At 44.0% G+C, this 15,420-nt stretch overlaps 1 protein-coding gene across 1 annotated transcript in view; it reads right to left on the reverse strand.

The window, feature by feature from the left end:
* Nucleotides 1-15,420, reverse strand: part of LOC126527880 (uncharacterized) — a 156,457-nt gene that overhangs the window by 95,398 nt on the left and 45,639 nt on the right. The window contains exons 6-8 of the mRNA XM_072284575.1: nucleotides 12,642-12,724; nucleotides 11,813-11,893; nucleotides 3,991-4,078 (exon numbers count right to left, since the gene is read on the reverse strand). Of these exons, the coding sequence (XP_072140676.1) occupies nucleotides 3,991-4,078; nucleotides 11,813-11,893; nucleotides 12,642-12,724 (252 nt within the window). The remainder of the gene's footprint in view (nucleotides 1-3,990; nucleotides 4,079-11,812; nucleotides 11,894-12,641; nucleotides 12,725-15,420) is intronic.

Below are 15,420 nucleotides of genomic sequence, written 5' to 3' on the forward strand. Positions count from 1 at the left end.
GCATATGAAATTAAGCTGTCTAATGAGTACATGTGCTGCTTACATTCTTCATAGTGGCCTGAAAAAGGAACGGAAAGTAACAAGTAACTTAAACACATACGCATTTCGATATTTCTGTCTTTGACTACATATATTGAAATGGTAAAGCGACGATGGAGTTCACCGGGTAAATAGCACATTCGGACAATCGTGAGTCGTCAATTACATCCGCGCATATAAGAACCTGGCATACAATTTCTCGATTACATTTCAGTGATTTCAATGTAAACATAACGTCATATTCGTAAGCTCACTGCATGGACGAGTCAAGTTTCTGAAAACGAAAAGGCTGTACCAGGCACGAAGTAGGTAAAGGCAAGGCGCAGAAGACCAGGACTTAGGAAGAACACAAACGACAAGACGGGCGCCACTGGCAAGCTGAGACGGCGATCAAGTTGACGCACAAAATGGCAGGATCGGTGCGAAAGCTTTGATGAAAGAAAGGGCCCAATGTAGAAGAAATATGCTCAAGTAAAACTCTTGCTTGGGCTAGTTGGTTCATGCTTGAAGTAGGTAAAGGCAAGGCGCAGAAGACCAGGACTTAGGAAGAACACAAACGACAAGACGGGCGCCACTGGCAAGCTGAGACGCCATTTTGTGCCTGCCATTTGTGCGTCAACTTGATCGCCGTCTCAGCTTGCCAGTGGCGCCCGTCTTGTCGTTTGTATTCTTCCTAAGTCCTGGTCTTCTGCGCCTTGCCTTTACCTACTTCAAGCATGAACCAACTAGCCCAAGCAAAGAGTTTTACTTGTACCAGGCACGTGGTGTCGGTACGCTGAGTGCAATTAAATGCGCTAAATTGGTCCATCCACAGTATGTTTATGTGGAGTAAAATGTTTTTATAAAAGGGGCTTTTGCAAAGAACTGGCCAGGTTATAGACTTTCTATTTGAGCACTATACAAGCTAATTCTCCAGGTTATATATCAACAATGAATTCAGGGAGACAACATAAAAAAAACTCCGATCAGGTAACTCCACACATTTGATATTAAAATGAACTGACACTTGGAGGCACCTTGTGCATTATATGCTTTCGCTGTTAACTTTTGCTGTTCTTAAATCGGGCTGCCGTCATCTCACGGCTGCAAGATGGCAGATACGTATTTTGCATCGAAGGAGTCTGATAACGTAGAGAGCTTCTGCGCAAAAATATATTGAGCGTCAATAAGTGCGCGTTGATATATTACACCATTACCATTTCTCGATGGTATTTTGCAATTTTACATAATTTTTTTTGCGAAAATATCATGCAATGCAGGTGTTTGAGAAAAAATATCTGAACAGTTGCCAAACATTTTCAGCGGGTTAGCAGCACCGGGCTTCCTTTAGCTTTTAGGACATCGTCAGTGCCAAAAAACATGGGCATGCGGCTGAATAATAATGTATTTTTTTAATAGAAGCTCAAAAAAATGACAAAGTGTCTTTTCTAGCTAGCGTAATAGCTCATCTTGCGGTGTACGAATTTGATGCCATCGGGGCTCAATGACTGTAAAATCGAGATTAGTAGTAGTCACCTCGTATTCTACCATGTTTTATTTATATGTTTGTTTACTTATTCACATAATACTGCAGGGCATCTAAACCTAAACAGGAGCAATACATGTGTGAAACAAAAGGGAAAAAATACATGTTCAAAACACAAATAAAAGTGACATCCAAACTGTAAACGTGACATCAGGCAATAATCTTTTCTGAAGAATCAGTACGGCTTAGTAATGACAATGGCTGAGCGCTACATTCACCAAAGGTGCGGGGGGAAAATGAAAATTGCGAATATTAGATAAGCTTGCCAGATATGGAGTTAAGAATTCTGAGTTACGATGTTTAGTTAGCCACGATGCTAATCTACGAAAACATGGGTCAGGGTGCTAGGTGAATTTATATTTAAGGAGAAAAATACGGTTAAATCTGGCACCTTTCGGCCGACGTTGCATTATCCGTACGCCATGCATTTAGATTGCTCTTTTGAATAAGTCGGTATTACGGTACTTTTACATTCCGTTGAACTATTCAAGTGCAGTAACATCGCGTTTGTACCACGAATAAGTGATGAGTAGGCATGATGTTGAGTTTGGGAGGTAGTTTACGTCAAGATAATTCCAAATTGGCTTGATAGTCATTCAAACACCCAGATATTTATCCTTATTGTCCTATTTTTTCCATCATGGGTATATGTTGCTAAGGCTAATGTTCAAAAGTTCCTGGTCCACTCGGCAAACAACGTCGTTATAGAAAGTCCATTCGCCTGCAAATAAACGACTCTGTATTCACCGTTTATTGAGAATACCGGTATTTTTATTGCAACGAAGGAAGAGGAGTGGTCGCCGCACACTACCTTACGGTACCCGGGAGCAAACCGCTAAATGTCGCGAGCAGGAAAAGTTGTGGAAACAGATGGGGTACACTGACTTAATAAATAATTTTTTGCGGGAGACAACATAAGAATCAAAATTACCAAGACAGTGACTCAAAGACTGATCTCAAAGATTCTAATTTGAACCTTGAAAAGTCCTTAGCTAAATATCGATGTAGTGTTTAACGATCTGATCATTGGCACAACAGACAAAAATTGACTCACCATAGGCCCTGCGAAAATAGACGTCAAGCGAAGCTGTTGGAAAACCACTCCTGCAACTACTTAGGGGGGTATGCTATGCTTTATTGGTGGCTCGAATTCTTGTTTTGAACTTGTTCTTTATTGAAACATGTGCGCTTCTGTACGTTGTATGCGTGATTTCATTGGATGTATGCACGTTGTATGCGTGATTCCAGTCTGTGTATGCACTGTTCGCTGCAATTCACTGAATGCTTGTACGTCTGCATTACGAGGGCTATCAGACATTGCATTGCAATTTATATTAACGAGTTGAAATTGATTGCCGGAGCATCAAATAGGGCAGTCACTCCGACAAGTACCACGACGGCTCGATAGTGCACCCGCACTTTCATTGATCGATGTGAAATATTCCTTTTACGTTGTTTCTAACTTGCATCAATTACACATAATAGCTTCCTTTTCTGCAGTGTATTCCGAGAGTGATTGTGCTCAATAGATATTTATTTCCGTTTTGGTTAATGAACTTGCTTAGTCATTACTTCTTTCTCATTGTATTCCTGAAAATGGGCAATGTTTTGCCTAGGCTTGCGTGGGCTGCCTAAGTGGTGTACTCTACCGACAGAGACGCATGACACCTGCAGGCTTGCCGTGAAAAGGTCATTCAAGACTATTTCCTTTAAATCGAGTCGCACTCATGATGCCCTTCCTACACTGAAAAAAAAATATAACCAGGATATATCTACCGCTATGGTCCTCTTTTTTTTCTCACGTCAGCCGCTGACATACAGACGGTACTACTGCTACACTTAAGGTGAAACGCTTTGCCCGGAAGAAGCCTCCTCTGCATCCCCGGTCGGCGCGCCCAGTTCTCCGTCCTCCTGCACACTAGGCCTCCAACGCAGACCGGCTCAGGTGCGACGGTGAAGCCGTGTCTTTTTTTTTTCTTACTTTTTATAAAAGTTGCTCCCGGTGTCACTAGCCCCCACCCGTTTCTCGCATGTTTTCCTACGGGCTTCGTTTTCCTTATCTGTCTAGTTCCTTTCACACATTCTTGCATGCGCTAACTCAAAAGAAAACAGCGACATGTCGTTGAGATCAAGGCTATGCCTTCATCACCATCAAAAATGTTCCTGTTAAAGGTTATAGAATGCTGCAAGGAGCTATACGCGCATGCGCGAGCTACGCCCCTCTCTTCCTTCTGTCCTACGTTTTCTCGTCGCCTGAGGCGTTCACTTCTTTCGTCGTTGCGGAACCGTTTGCGAGTTTCCCGCAGTTATATTGTTCATCGAAGCAGCGTCTTGAAAAAACAAGAATGTTTGCGTAATTTAGTAGCCACGAAAAGCGTGTTAGGTTATTTGGTGAGATAATTGAGAGCCACGGCTCATATACTTACCACCTTTGAAGTAGATAACTAATTTCCGGACCAGGAAAGAAAGTCCGCAGAGGATGCACGTCGATAATGTGAGCCAGCCCAAATCTTCCTGCATAATAATTTGGATAATTCATATAAGCAAATGCGACAACAGAATGCTGGGAAAATTGTGCTAGGAAATGCCTTATTTGCACGCCCGTCAATACCACATCCAGCGGCTGCATGTTGGTTCTGGGAGCACAAGATTTCAGATAAACGAATCTATAAACAATTTGATGCGTGTTCCAAGCGCGTAATATATGTTCTAGTTTCAGGTCCAGAACTCTTCTGCTTTTCCGGTAGGCTAAAATCCCACGTGTTAATTTTGAAGGTGCGTTCGTAAGCAGCCGCTTGTGATGAAACAGTTTGGCCATCTGCGCCCGCATAAATTTTCATTTATCGTCTCTGTATTCCCTCGTGGCGGCAGTTTTGTTGTATTGAAATCGTGTATAAGGACACTGTTGTTCTAAAAATTGTTGTTCTTAAGAATACTAGGGGACAATTTAGAGGTAAATGCGAAAGAAAATGCTTTAGCACAAGGTGGGCCCTCTCTGACGTCAGGCATTAACGGTTTAAAACCGCGTTATCCGGTTTGCAAGGTGTTGTTCGAGAGCTCAATCGACACATTTCCGGCCTGTTCGAGGAGCGAAGCGCAACTGACGGTGGTGCGGAGGACAGCTGACGGTGGTGCGGAGGACAGCCACGGAACCAGCTTCCCACGCTTCACAAACAAAGTTTTTTACCACATTGGCACAACTAATACCAACGCGTTAAAGAATGCACGTTTGACAAAGATTATACGGTAAATGTAACAGTTTTGAATGTGGCTGCAATGAAGTTTTTGCATAGCAGGCCATTAGCCCTCCGCCACAATGGTACACAATAAAAATGGTACGTGCACATATAAACTGGAGAACAAGAACAAGAACAAGAACAAGACGCTTTATTTTGTCTGGGAGTGGTTTCAAAAACTATTCTTACATAACACAAGGAGATCATTGAATGAATATGTTGCTGCAGGGCTTGAATAAACAAACAAGATTTTAAACAAAGCAAGTTACACCAAATCTAATATTTTACGGCATAAATTGCAATGAGAGCTTCGACTTAAACAAGAGCAACTAGGCTCTCCAATGGTACAACAGTCCAGCAAGGATGCCCTGTCTCCCTAGTTGTTAACGCATCGTGCCAAGGGCATAGAAGGACGACGTAAAACAGTGAATTAGGATTTGATTTATCTTTCATGCATTTTGCACAAATGGTGCAATAAAAGCTCCCTGGACTGATATAGCAGAGGACATAGTTCTAATAGTGTAATATAAAAGATTTACAGACACTTGCGAATATCGTTGGTAACGCAGCGACAAGTCTAGGCTTGAAGTTTAGCACAGAGAAATCGGGATTTACGAGCTTCAATTAAGAGTCGATTGTCGATTCAGCAGAAAGTCATAGCTATAGTCAAACAATATATGCACTTCGGGCGTAAGACTTACTCAAGCACCCACCAATACAATGCTAAAATAAAGTGGGAGCACAATACAACACTAATGAAACACAGAGCACTTAGAAGTAGCGATAAGCTCGAGGTGGTGCGTGGAATCTGGAAATGAGTAATGGTGCAAGCGCTAACGCTCGCAAATGCTACTGTATGCTTAAAATCAAATATGCTGTTGGAATTGGAAGCTAACCCAAGACCGGCTGGCTTTGGTAGCCCACGGTGAAACCACAAATGAGGCAGTGCAAGGTGACATGCGTTGGGTCTCTTTTGAAGTCGGAGAAGCACAGAGCAAAATTAGTTTTCGAGAAAGACTGAGAAACACGGATGAAAATAAATGGGCGGCTAAAGTGCACACGTATCACTGCCTGAAAAGCGATCACGCAGAATGGGGAAGAAGAATGTTGGCGACCAGGTACAGTTTAATTGAAACTGTAAATAGAGAACCAGGAGCCATCAGAAAGAAAGTGCGAGAAAGAGAGTCAGTGAATTGGCTGCTAAGAATGGAAACAAAAATGACCATGGAGATTTACAAAAATGAGAAGAAAATAAGAAAAATAAGAAGGAGAAGATAATTCCAAGGAGAGTGCCTTGGTATCTGCCGCCTACTCTGCTTACTTAAGGACGAAAACATACTTGAGCTAATAATCAGAAGAAGATGAGGCTTTGCATGCTTCAGTGAAAATCGCCGGACGTCTAAGCACAACCTAATGGAAGGCGAATGGATTCACCCATTGAGAACCGTTGGTAACCTACACCTTCCCGAAGCGCATGACTTTAAAGTGGAAGGAAATATCAACCTGTGAGCAGTCGAGATAAGCAAGATACGTTTAGAGTATTGATGAAAAAAAAAGCAGGGAAGAGATTCATCCGACCGGATCACTTACGGTCATAGGTAGAGATTCGCAGTAGATATCGCTAGAAAGAAAAATGATTTCGGAGATCTATGCCAAATACTCGATAAAAAACAAATATAGCATTACTGATTAGATCCGGGAGGCTGGGTCACTGTCACCGACCGGTTTCAGAGGGGATGCCATTAAATCATCGCGTAAAGGAAAGCTGTTATAGCGCGATCGCTTATATTTTAGCACCTGTTCAAACCCCCCGCGACCTGCTTTACCATCTATGTGTAGAGAAAGGAAGTCAGTACACGATCACGCACGTGAGGAGTGCAAGGACGACGCTGTCGTCTTGCTGCGGTTGACACAATCAGAGCCAGATTGAGCTCGCTCTTAGTTCGGTATTCAGACAGGCGTTGTGCGGCAGCACGTTTATCGAATAAGACGGGAGTGGTCGCATTTGAGTGAGCTCACACCGTTATTGTAAATATAAATCGGTATATTAAGCATGTGCTCAAGAGGAGTTATATAGCCTAGAATTTCGCAATTTGTTGAGATAAATTTTAACATTTATAGGGTTTGCGCACCCGCGTTCAAAACGAAATTGGGTGAGAAGGAACCAGAAATGGTGGCAAGAAACACGGCCAGTGAGATGAAGGGATCCCTTGTCGCGTCCACTACTGATCGCGGCACACCCGCTCCATATACAGAGCGAAATTGATTTGCAAGAACACAACGGAGAGCCGCCACCAGCTGGACCTTAAGTTATGCATGTGCGCATAGTGTAACGTGAATCAAGGTAATCAACTTGACTTTATTATTGTTGTGCGTAGGAAGGAAGTCATTACTCGATTATGCATGTGTAGGCGACGTTGTCCCGCCACATATATTTCAGTCGGAGCTAAATTTATCCTGCCAGGTTGTATTCAGAGAGACGGTACTTTTGTCGCTCGGAGTAGTAGGGGCCGCGTGTGAGCGAGCTAGGTATGACACAGGAGGTGGAACTACTGGAGATGCAAGCATCGCTCGTCAGGACGTGTAGGGTCAGAAGGCGGCGATACAGGGTAAAGTTTTTGGATTAAAAAGTTGTATTTCACCGATGGTCATCTTGAAAAACTTTGGCCAAGATCAGGGACTCACACGATAAATTATACCTTTAAATTTGTGCAAAATACTTTTAAATAGTGTAATGAAAGAATGATGGCCCAATAAAGTTAGCTCAGCTGGTATTCAAAAGGTATACGAGCTATTAGTGCTCAAGATAGGAAACCGAATTCCTTCCTAACGCATAGAGTAGCAAGTACAAATAAACAATTGGAAACGGTTTGCCAGGGAAGCATTGCAGGTGGAATTTGAAGTGGGCTAACCGGCACATTAGCTGTTAATCACTGGGATGCCGATCCAGAAAAAGCTCAAGGGAGCTGAGAAGAAGCAGTTTATTACACAAATAGGTACTGTTATATTTCATACTTGGGCTAAATCGGGAAGATATCACTTTTAGAAGGTGGTGAGGCTTCCAGTTCCACGTCGCGCGTCATAAACACATGGTATTTGATATGCTGATTACATTTCAGTGATATAAGCGTAATAATCCCTCGCAAGATTCATAAACTGATTGCCAAGAGGCGTCGTGAGCAGACACGTGCTGCTGGCAACCAGTTCTCGTTACCATTCATGCATTCCTGTACAGTAAACTTTTTCGGGGGGATTTTTTTGTATCGAAGACGCTTTCACAATGAAATGGCCAGATTCTTGAGCGACGATGATAACAGTTGTATTTCTTTCCAATTATTCAGATCATATTTCAACAATATAATACAATGTCGGTAGTCCAAATACTTTATAAAAGATCCGACCAGGTAGTTCGAGGTATTTTATATTTAGAGTGGACTGAAACTGAGGCATCCCCTGAGTAGCATGCTTTCGTTGTCAAACTTTTGTTGTTAAAAAGTTCTGCCGTTATCTCAAAGACGTAACAAGCAGGCTAAAAGCGTGGCAGTTTGGGCGAGTTGGTATGTCATGACTTTTTTTAGTCTTGTAGCGCAGCTCAGAAAGAGCAAAAAGGAAGGCAGAAGGGGTAATGAAAGGGAATCGAGAACAGAGTGAGAGCTAACTTCCAATTGATGGTTTATTTCGCGGCACGGAAGGCTACTTACACACTCAGCGAACCATGCGACATCCAAAGATTACATAAAACCAAGCAACAAAACCGAAAGTAACCTTGTGAAAACATTCAGACAGCCTGTGGCAGCAGTCTGAGATACGCCAATTTGTTGCTTGATAATAATAAAGAAGGTGAGCTTCCACGTGCATGGCCTAGACACATGATAGCCTTTGCTTCGATGACTTTTCTTGTGAGCTGATTACGACTACGACCTAGAATGACGCATTCCTCTAAAACAGGTTTGCAACCATACGTTCTGCAGTGCTGCGCAAGAAACCCCCCAGCTGTAATACAATTCTTAGCATTGTAACCATGTTGGCGCAGCCTATCACTCAGACATCGGCCAGTTTGATCAACGTAATGTTTTCTACACTTCACTAGAAAACAAACAACACAATGTATGCAATTAACGAACTTCTTTTTATGGTTCTTATCACAGCTAGGAGGAGCCTCCCTATTCGGATTGGTGAGCTTGCAAACCCTCAGCTTGTTAAGGGCAGAAAACACGAGCGAGTATTTCTGTAAAGATTGTGAGACGGTGTGAATATATGAAATAATGCTTGTCCTACCCCGAGTAGTTGCAGGATTATATTCGAGCTGGTTGTCTTTTCTAAACTCTGTTAGCATTCGTTCTGCTACTGGCACTTCTTGGGACACGGGATAACCAGCCTGCGAAAGCCGTTCGCATTGGGAGACAAGGCTAGACGAAACTGTATGGTGGCACGACTTTTTCAAAGCATTATTTATCAAAGGCCAGCAATGCCTCTTTTGACCGACTTAGAATGAGCAGAATCAAACGGAAGAAGTGGTTTGTTAGCACGAGGTTCATAGTACCAACACGTATCAATATCGGATCCACAAACAGGATCGTGTGACTGTGTGGGAGCTCGTAAGTAACGTCAAGGGGCGCAAGGTATTCTTTGACTATTGGCACTCGGCCAGCAAGATGGAGGGATCCCACGTCGCGTCCACTACTTCCGATCGCGGCACGCCTGCTCCGAACACAGAGCAAAAACGAATGCAAGAACACAACGGAGAGCCGTCCCCAGCTGGTCCTAAAGTTTCCAGTTGCAGAAAATGTAACTCAGACAAAATGTTGAAAAACTTTGCCAGCAGCAAACGAGATCACATAGAGGTGTTCTGTAGCGCGAAAACGCACACACCTGACGTCCCGTTGAGTGTTACTGTTTCATAAAAGGACACGTGACATAAGTCTGTCACAGTGTTTCTGCAAGCCAAGCTAGCCGTTTTAGCCGTTTTACCCGCAACTCCGATGAAGTGATCGACTTTTTGAAGGACAACTCCGATCAAGGCTTCCAAGTCTTCTCCGTCGATGTGAAGTACCTGTACTATTCTATTCTTCACAATGACCTGCTGTCAGCTATTTCGCAGACAATTGATGAATTTGATGTCACACGTTTTCAGAATAATGCTGGGCTGCCTAGAACTTTTGAGCTTTTATTTGACATCAACGTTCATTACATCGAATAACATTTATTTGCTGAAAAACGGAGTATGCAACGGTTCGTTCATTGCCCCGCTCTTCAGTGATTTATATTTAGCTCGCCTAGATGTCGCCATTTGAGTGAACCTTAATCAGAGTAATGTTTTTAAAATATTTCGTTATGTGGATTAATTTTTTTTATTGTATTCAGAGTTCTCCGGCTGACCTTGAGACTGAGGTCGCCGTGGTGGTGCCAATAGCTAAAGAATGCCTTGCGCACCTTGACGTTACTTACGAGCTCCCACAGAATTGCACGATCCGGTTTTTGGATCTGCGCTTAGCTTGTTCCGATATTCCCACGTGTTGGTACTATGAACCTCGTGCTAACAAACCACTTCTTCCGTTTGATTCTGCTCATTCTAAGTTGGTCAAGAGAGGCATTACTAATATTTAACGAAATAATGCTTTGAAAAAGTCGTGCCACTATACCGTTTCGTCTAGCTTTTCCTCTCAGTGCGGACGGCTTTCACCAGCTGGTTATCCCGTGTCCCTACAGGTGTCAGTAGCATCTAAGAGTTTAGAAAAGACAACCAGCAGGAACATAATCCTGCAACTACTCGGGGTAGGACATGCATTATTCCTTATATTCACACCGTCTTACATAATCTACACAAATATTCGCTCGTGTTTTCTGCTCTTAACAAGCTTTTGAGGATTTGCAAGCTCACTAATCCGGAAAGGGAGGCTCCTCCTAGCGCTGATAAGAATCATAAAAGGAGGTTCGTTAATTGCACACATTGTGTTTCTTTTTTTCACTCAAGTGCGGAAAACGTTGCGTTGGTCAAACTGGCCGATGTCTAAATGATAGGCTGCGCGAGCATGGATACAATGATAAGAATTATATTACAGCTGGGAGGTTTCTTTCGCAGTACCTCAAAACGCGTGGTTGCGAACGTATTTTAGAGGAATGTGCCATTCTAGGAGAACCATGTGACATCTCTTGATGTCACATGGTTCGCTGAGTGTATAAGTAGCCTGCTGTATCGCGAAATAAACCATCAGTTGGAAGTTAGCGGTCACTCTGTTCTCCTTTCCCTTTTGTTACCCTTTCCACCTTCCTTTTTGCTCATTCTGAGCTGCACTACAAGCCTAAAAAGTCGTAACAAGCAACATTCTCGCACTAAGGGCTTCGACAACGTACATGTCTTCTGTGTGACAATATATTGAGCGTAATTAACGATGGGTTTACGCATTAAACAAAACTTACCTTTCTTGTGAATCAAAACGTCATCTTTCACCCATGGCGAAATTGCAATACATTCAAATGGTGGGCGATTGACATGATAATATTAGACCTCTAATGAATGAATGTGTGTTGTTTAGCGGCACAAGGGAGAGACATCCCCACGAAGTCAGCAATGGCATGCCTTCCTTAGTGCAACACCCTCCTTGAAGTTGCTTTTGTGTGTGCAACCACTGAATACAGGCACTCATTCTTTATCTCGTGTCCACACTCTGCTGGCATGTTCGTAGTTTGTCGCAAGACAATATCCGTCGTACGTTCTATCTTGAATCAAACATTCTTACTCCTGCCATGCCTGGAACCATCGCCAGCTGACAACTACCCTTGATCGCGGGATTTAGCAAAATGCTAGCGGGAGAGAAGGCAACCCGAAGTGAGCAAAAAAGGATCAGCGTTCAAGACGCGCAGCGAAGCGTTCGGTTTCTTTCTAGCGCCGTTATCAGTAGTATTCCTGCATTGCTGGCATCCCAGATGATAATTATCTACGCACGCCGGACCCTTACAAAAAAAAACGTCCTCCAGATGTCACATGTATACTGTAATTGTGTGTACTTACCGGCTCGTAATGTCCTGCGGTGACAACCAGAGCGATGGCAAGGACAATGGTGCGAGCTGTCCGTGCACCAAGCCTCACAACCTTTGAACATAAAGACGGAGGAGAAATGTTCTGCAACCTGCTACCACTGTAAGGATTAGTCGGTTGACTCTTAAGAAAAGCTAGCACAGCCTAAGCATTTTGCGTATAGCGTATTAATCTATCCGCTGTGCAGCAGCCTATGCAGAGCGGGTAATCTATGCGCTGCGCACGATAACCTGTGATAACTATGATAATCCATGTCCTGTGCGACAACATTTGTTAGGCGGTGGAACGTGGTCGCCCGATAAAGATAAAAAAGTACGCATGCCAATATATTGAGAGCGATTAAGGGTATGTTTACACATTAAACAAAAATTATTTTTGCAAACATTGGCATGATCGGCGATTGACAACATAACATTATTAGACCTTTAATGAATCAATATGCGTTGTTTACTGGCGCAGCGGAAGATATCGCAACGACGTCAGTAATCGCATGCATTCATTAGAGGAACACAATTATGTTTGGGCAACCACTGAATACACGCGCTAATTATTCATCTCTTGTCCGCACTCTGCTGGCATGTTGGAAGGGTTGTAAGACAATGTGCGTTATAAGTTAAATTTTGAATCAAAAGTTGTTACCCCTAGCATGCCTGGAACAATTGTCGCTGGTATCTGAGATGTTAATTACCTACGTGCGCTTGAGGCTTCAATAGAACGTCCTCTGGATGCCCCCTGTACACAGGGACTAAGATTTGACGGCCCCTCACGCAACTTACGACGTTGCGTAATAGTGTGTATTTACCGGCTCGTGGTGTCTTGACGGTGGCAACCAGAGCAATGGCAAGGACAACGGCGCAATCTGTCCATGCACCAAGCCGCACAACCCTTGAAAATAAAGACGGAGAAGGAATATTCTAAAATCTGCTGCCATTGCTAGGATTAGTCGGCGGACTCTTAGGAAAAGCTAGCATAGCTTGTGCATACTTCACAGTGCATACTGACATCAGATACCTTCTGAGTGCGCATTTGAAGTGTTATTTGCACAGTGCCGGAAGTTTTTTAACAGTATGTATGGAGAAAATGTTTTTGGTTGCAAGAAAATCTTCCATCGTATTCCAAGAGCTCTCGGATGTATAGTGTGCACACGTTAGACTACGTTCCATTTGTCAGCTTAACAGTATCCGCAATGTACAGCGTTTTTTCTGTGCTGTACATATGACAATAGCCTAGAGTAAATAGCGCTATATTTAGCCATGAACCGGATGGAAGAAGCAAAAATTACTTCCACGAATTAAAATGCACATTCGCATATATTGCAATTACAAATTGTAAACGTAACTGACAAAAACAAATTGTGATGACGGCACCAGTTTAAAGATACGGGCCATGAAATTTCCACGGGCCCCACCTTCACTTTGTGTAAAAATACAGTGCCTGGCACTGAAGCACCAAACTTACAGCAACTGCGTTTTATTTTCTCGCATGAAGGCTCTCAAGTGGTGTTATCCACAAAATCCCTTGAAGTGGGTCTTCCATTGTTTAATTGCATAAGAATTATCGCCGCTTCAATAAAATAGCAAAGAAGGAGGTATACCCCATCCCGCGGATAGACGACGAATTAGACCGACTCTGCAATGCTAAGTAATTTTTGTCGGTGGATTTCAAGACTGGTCATTCGCGAATTTAAGTCGACGAAAGGGATCGAGAGACGCCCACGTTTATAACACCAGACGGCCTCTTCGAGTTCAAACTGAAGCCACTCGGACTTGCGCCTGCATCGTTACAGTGCGTGATGTACACAGTCGTGGCCGGACTGATGTAGCAGACTTGTCTCGCGTTAAAGAACCCCAGGTGGTCGAAATTTCCGGAGTCCTACACTACGGTGTGCCTCATAATCAGAAAGTGGTTTTGGCACGTAAAACCCCATAATTAATAATAAGACTTGTCTCGTCCACTAATCTGAGTACAGTACTAGAGGCGATCAAGTCATCTACACTCGCCCGGAAGGCGGGAAAGTGCCATTTCGCTTTCTAATAACTTCTATTCCTAGGCCCCGTCATCAGCAAGTGTGAAATCCGTCCTAACCCGTCGACAACAACGTTGCCAGTCGACAAAAAGGCGTTGGCGAAAGATTTCTTGGCCTGTTTGCCTATTACAGTCGCTTTGTAAGATACTTTTCATGCATTGCGGAACCAATAACTCATCTCACGAAATCCGACGTCGACATTAAACGGCAGATGCGGCAAGATGGCGGATTTCAGAAGCTGAAACGACGACTGCAGTCGCGACCGGTGCTTCCACACTTCGAGGAAGACGCCGAGACTGAAATCCACACTGACAGAAGTTGCGTAGGCCTCGGTACCGTGCTAGTTCAAAGGAAGGACGTTGTCGAAAGCGTAATAGCTTACGCTACACGCTCACTGTCGAAAGTGGAAGCAGATTACTCTACAACGGAGAAAATGTGCCGGATATATTTTGGGAGCTACGGCGAAAATTAGGGCTTCGATATATGGGAGGCGCTTCAAAGGGGTAAGCGACCACCAGGCATTGTGTTGGATGGCGAATTTAGAGGATCCTTCAGGTGGCCTTGCACGGTTGTCGAATTCGACATCACCGTGGTGTATTAATCCGGCAGGAACCATTCTGACGCCGACTTCTTGTCGCGTGCGCTTATTGACCGGCCACCGCAAGGCCAACTGGACGACGACGCCTTCCCAGGAACAACAACTGCAGACGACTTCGCCGAATAGCAATGAGCAGAGGCTGAGTTACGAAGCTTTTTGGAGCACTTCGAAATCAAAATCGACGTTGTGCCTAGCATATTTCGCCGTGGACGGTATTCGTTTTGCTTGCGCAAGGATGTGCTGGGTAAAAAAAAAAAAACTCCCTAGTCTGTGCAAACTACCTTTCCATTGTGCCAGCAGCATTCCGATGAAGAAGTCCTGCACGTCCTGCACGATGATAAGACAGCCGAGCACCTTTGGTCTTCCCGTATGCTCACAAGAGCACAAGTACTATTGGCAGCGCCTGACCGGCGACATCGCCCTCTATGTCAAGGCATGCCGTGACTGCCAGCGACTGTAGACAGCCGGTTTATTACAGCCGATCGAGCATCCTTGCAGACCGTTTCAGCATGTCGGACCCTTTCCGACACCAACATCTTGAAACAAGTGCATCGTCGTGGCCAGGACTACCTGACCCGCTACGCCGAAACTAAAACCCTGCCCAAAAGGTAGTGCACTTGAAGTGACCAAATTTTCCGTGGGGAACATCGTTTTTGACAAGGTTCCCCAGAAGTTCTCATCAGCAACAGACGAACAGCCTTTACAGCAGAGCTTGCTCAAGCCGTTCTGTCATGCAGTGAGACCAGCCACATGAGCACAACTGCCTACCGCCTGCAGACAAATGGTCTTACGGAGTGCTAGCAATGTACGTCGACGTCGAGCAGAAGACTTGGGATGCCGTCCTGTGGTACGTAACATTCGCTTATAACACAATGACACCGTTCAAGCTGGTTTGCAGATAGGAAACTCACGGCGACTCTCGACGCCACGCTGCTGTTCACCGACAAAAAGAATCTT

Source organism: Dermacentor andersoni, chromosome 9, assembly GCF_023375885.2.
Source record: "Dermacentor andersoni chromosome 9, qqDerAnde1_hic_scaffold, whole genome shotgun sequence".
Lineage (NCBI taxonomy): Eukaryota > Metazoa > Arthropoda > Arachnida > Ixodida > Ixodidae > Dermacentor > Dermacentor andersoni.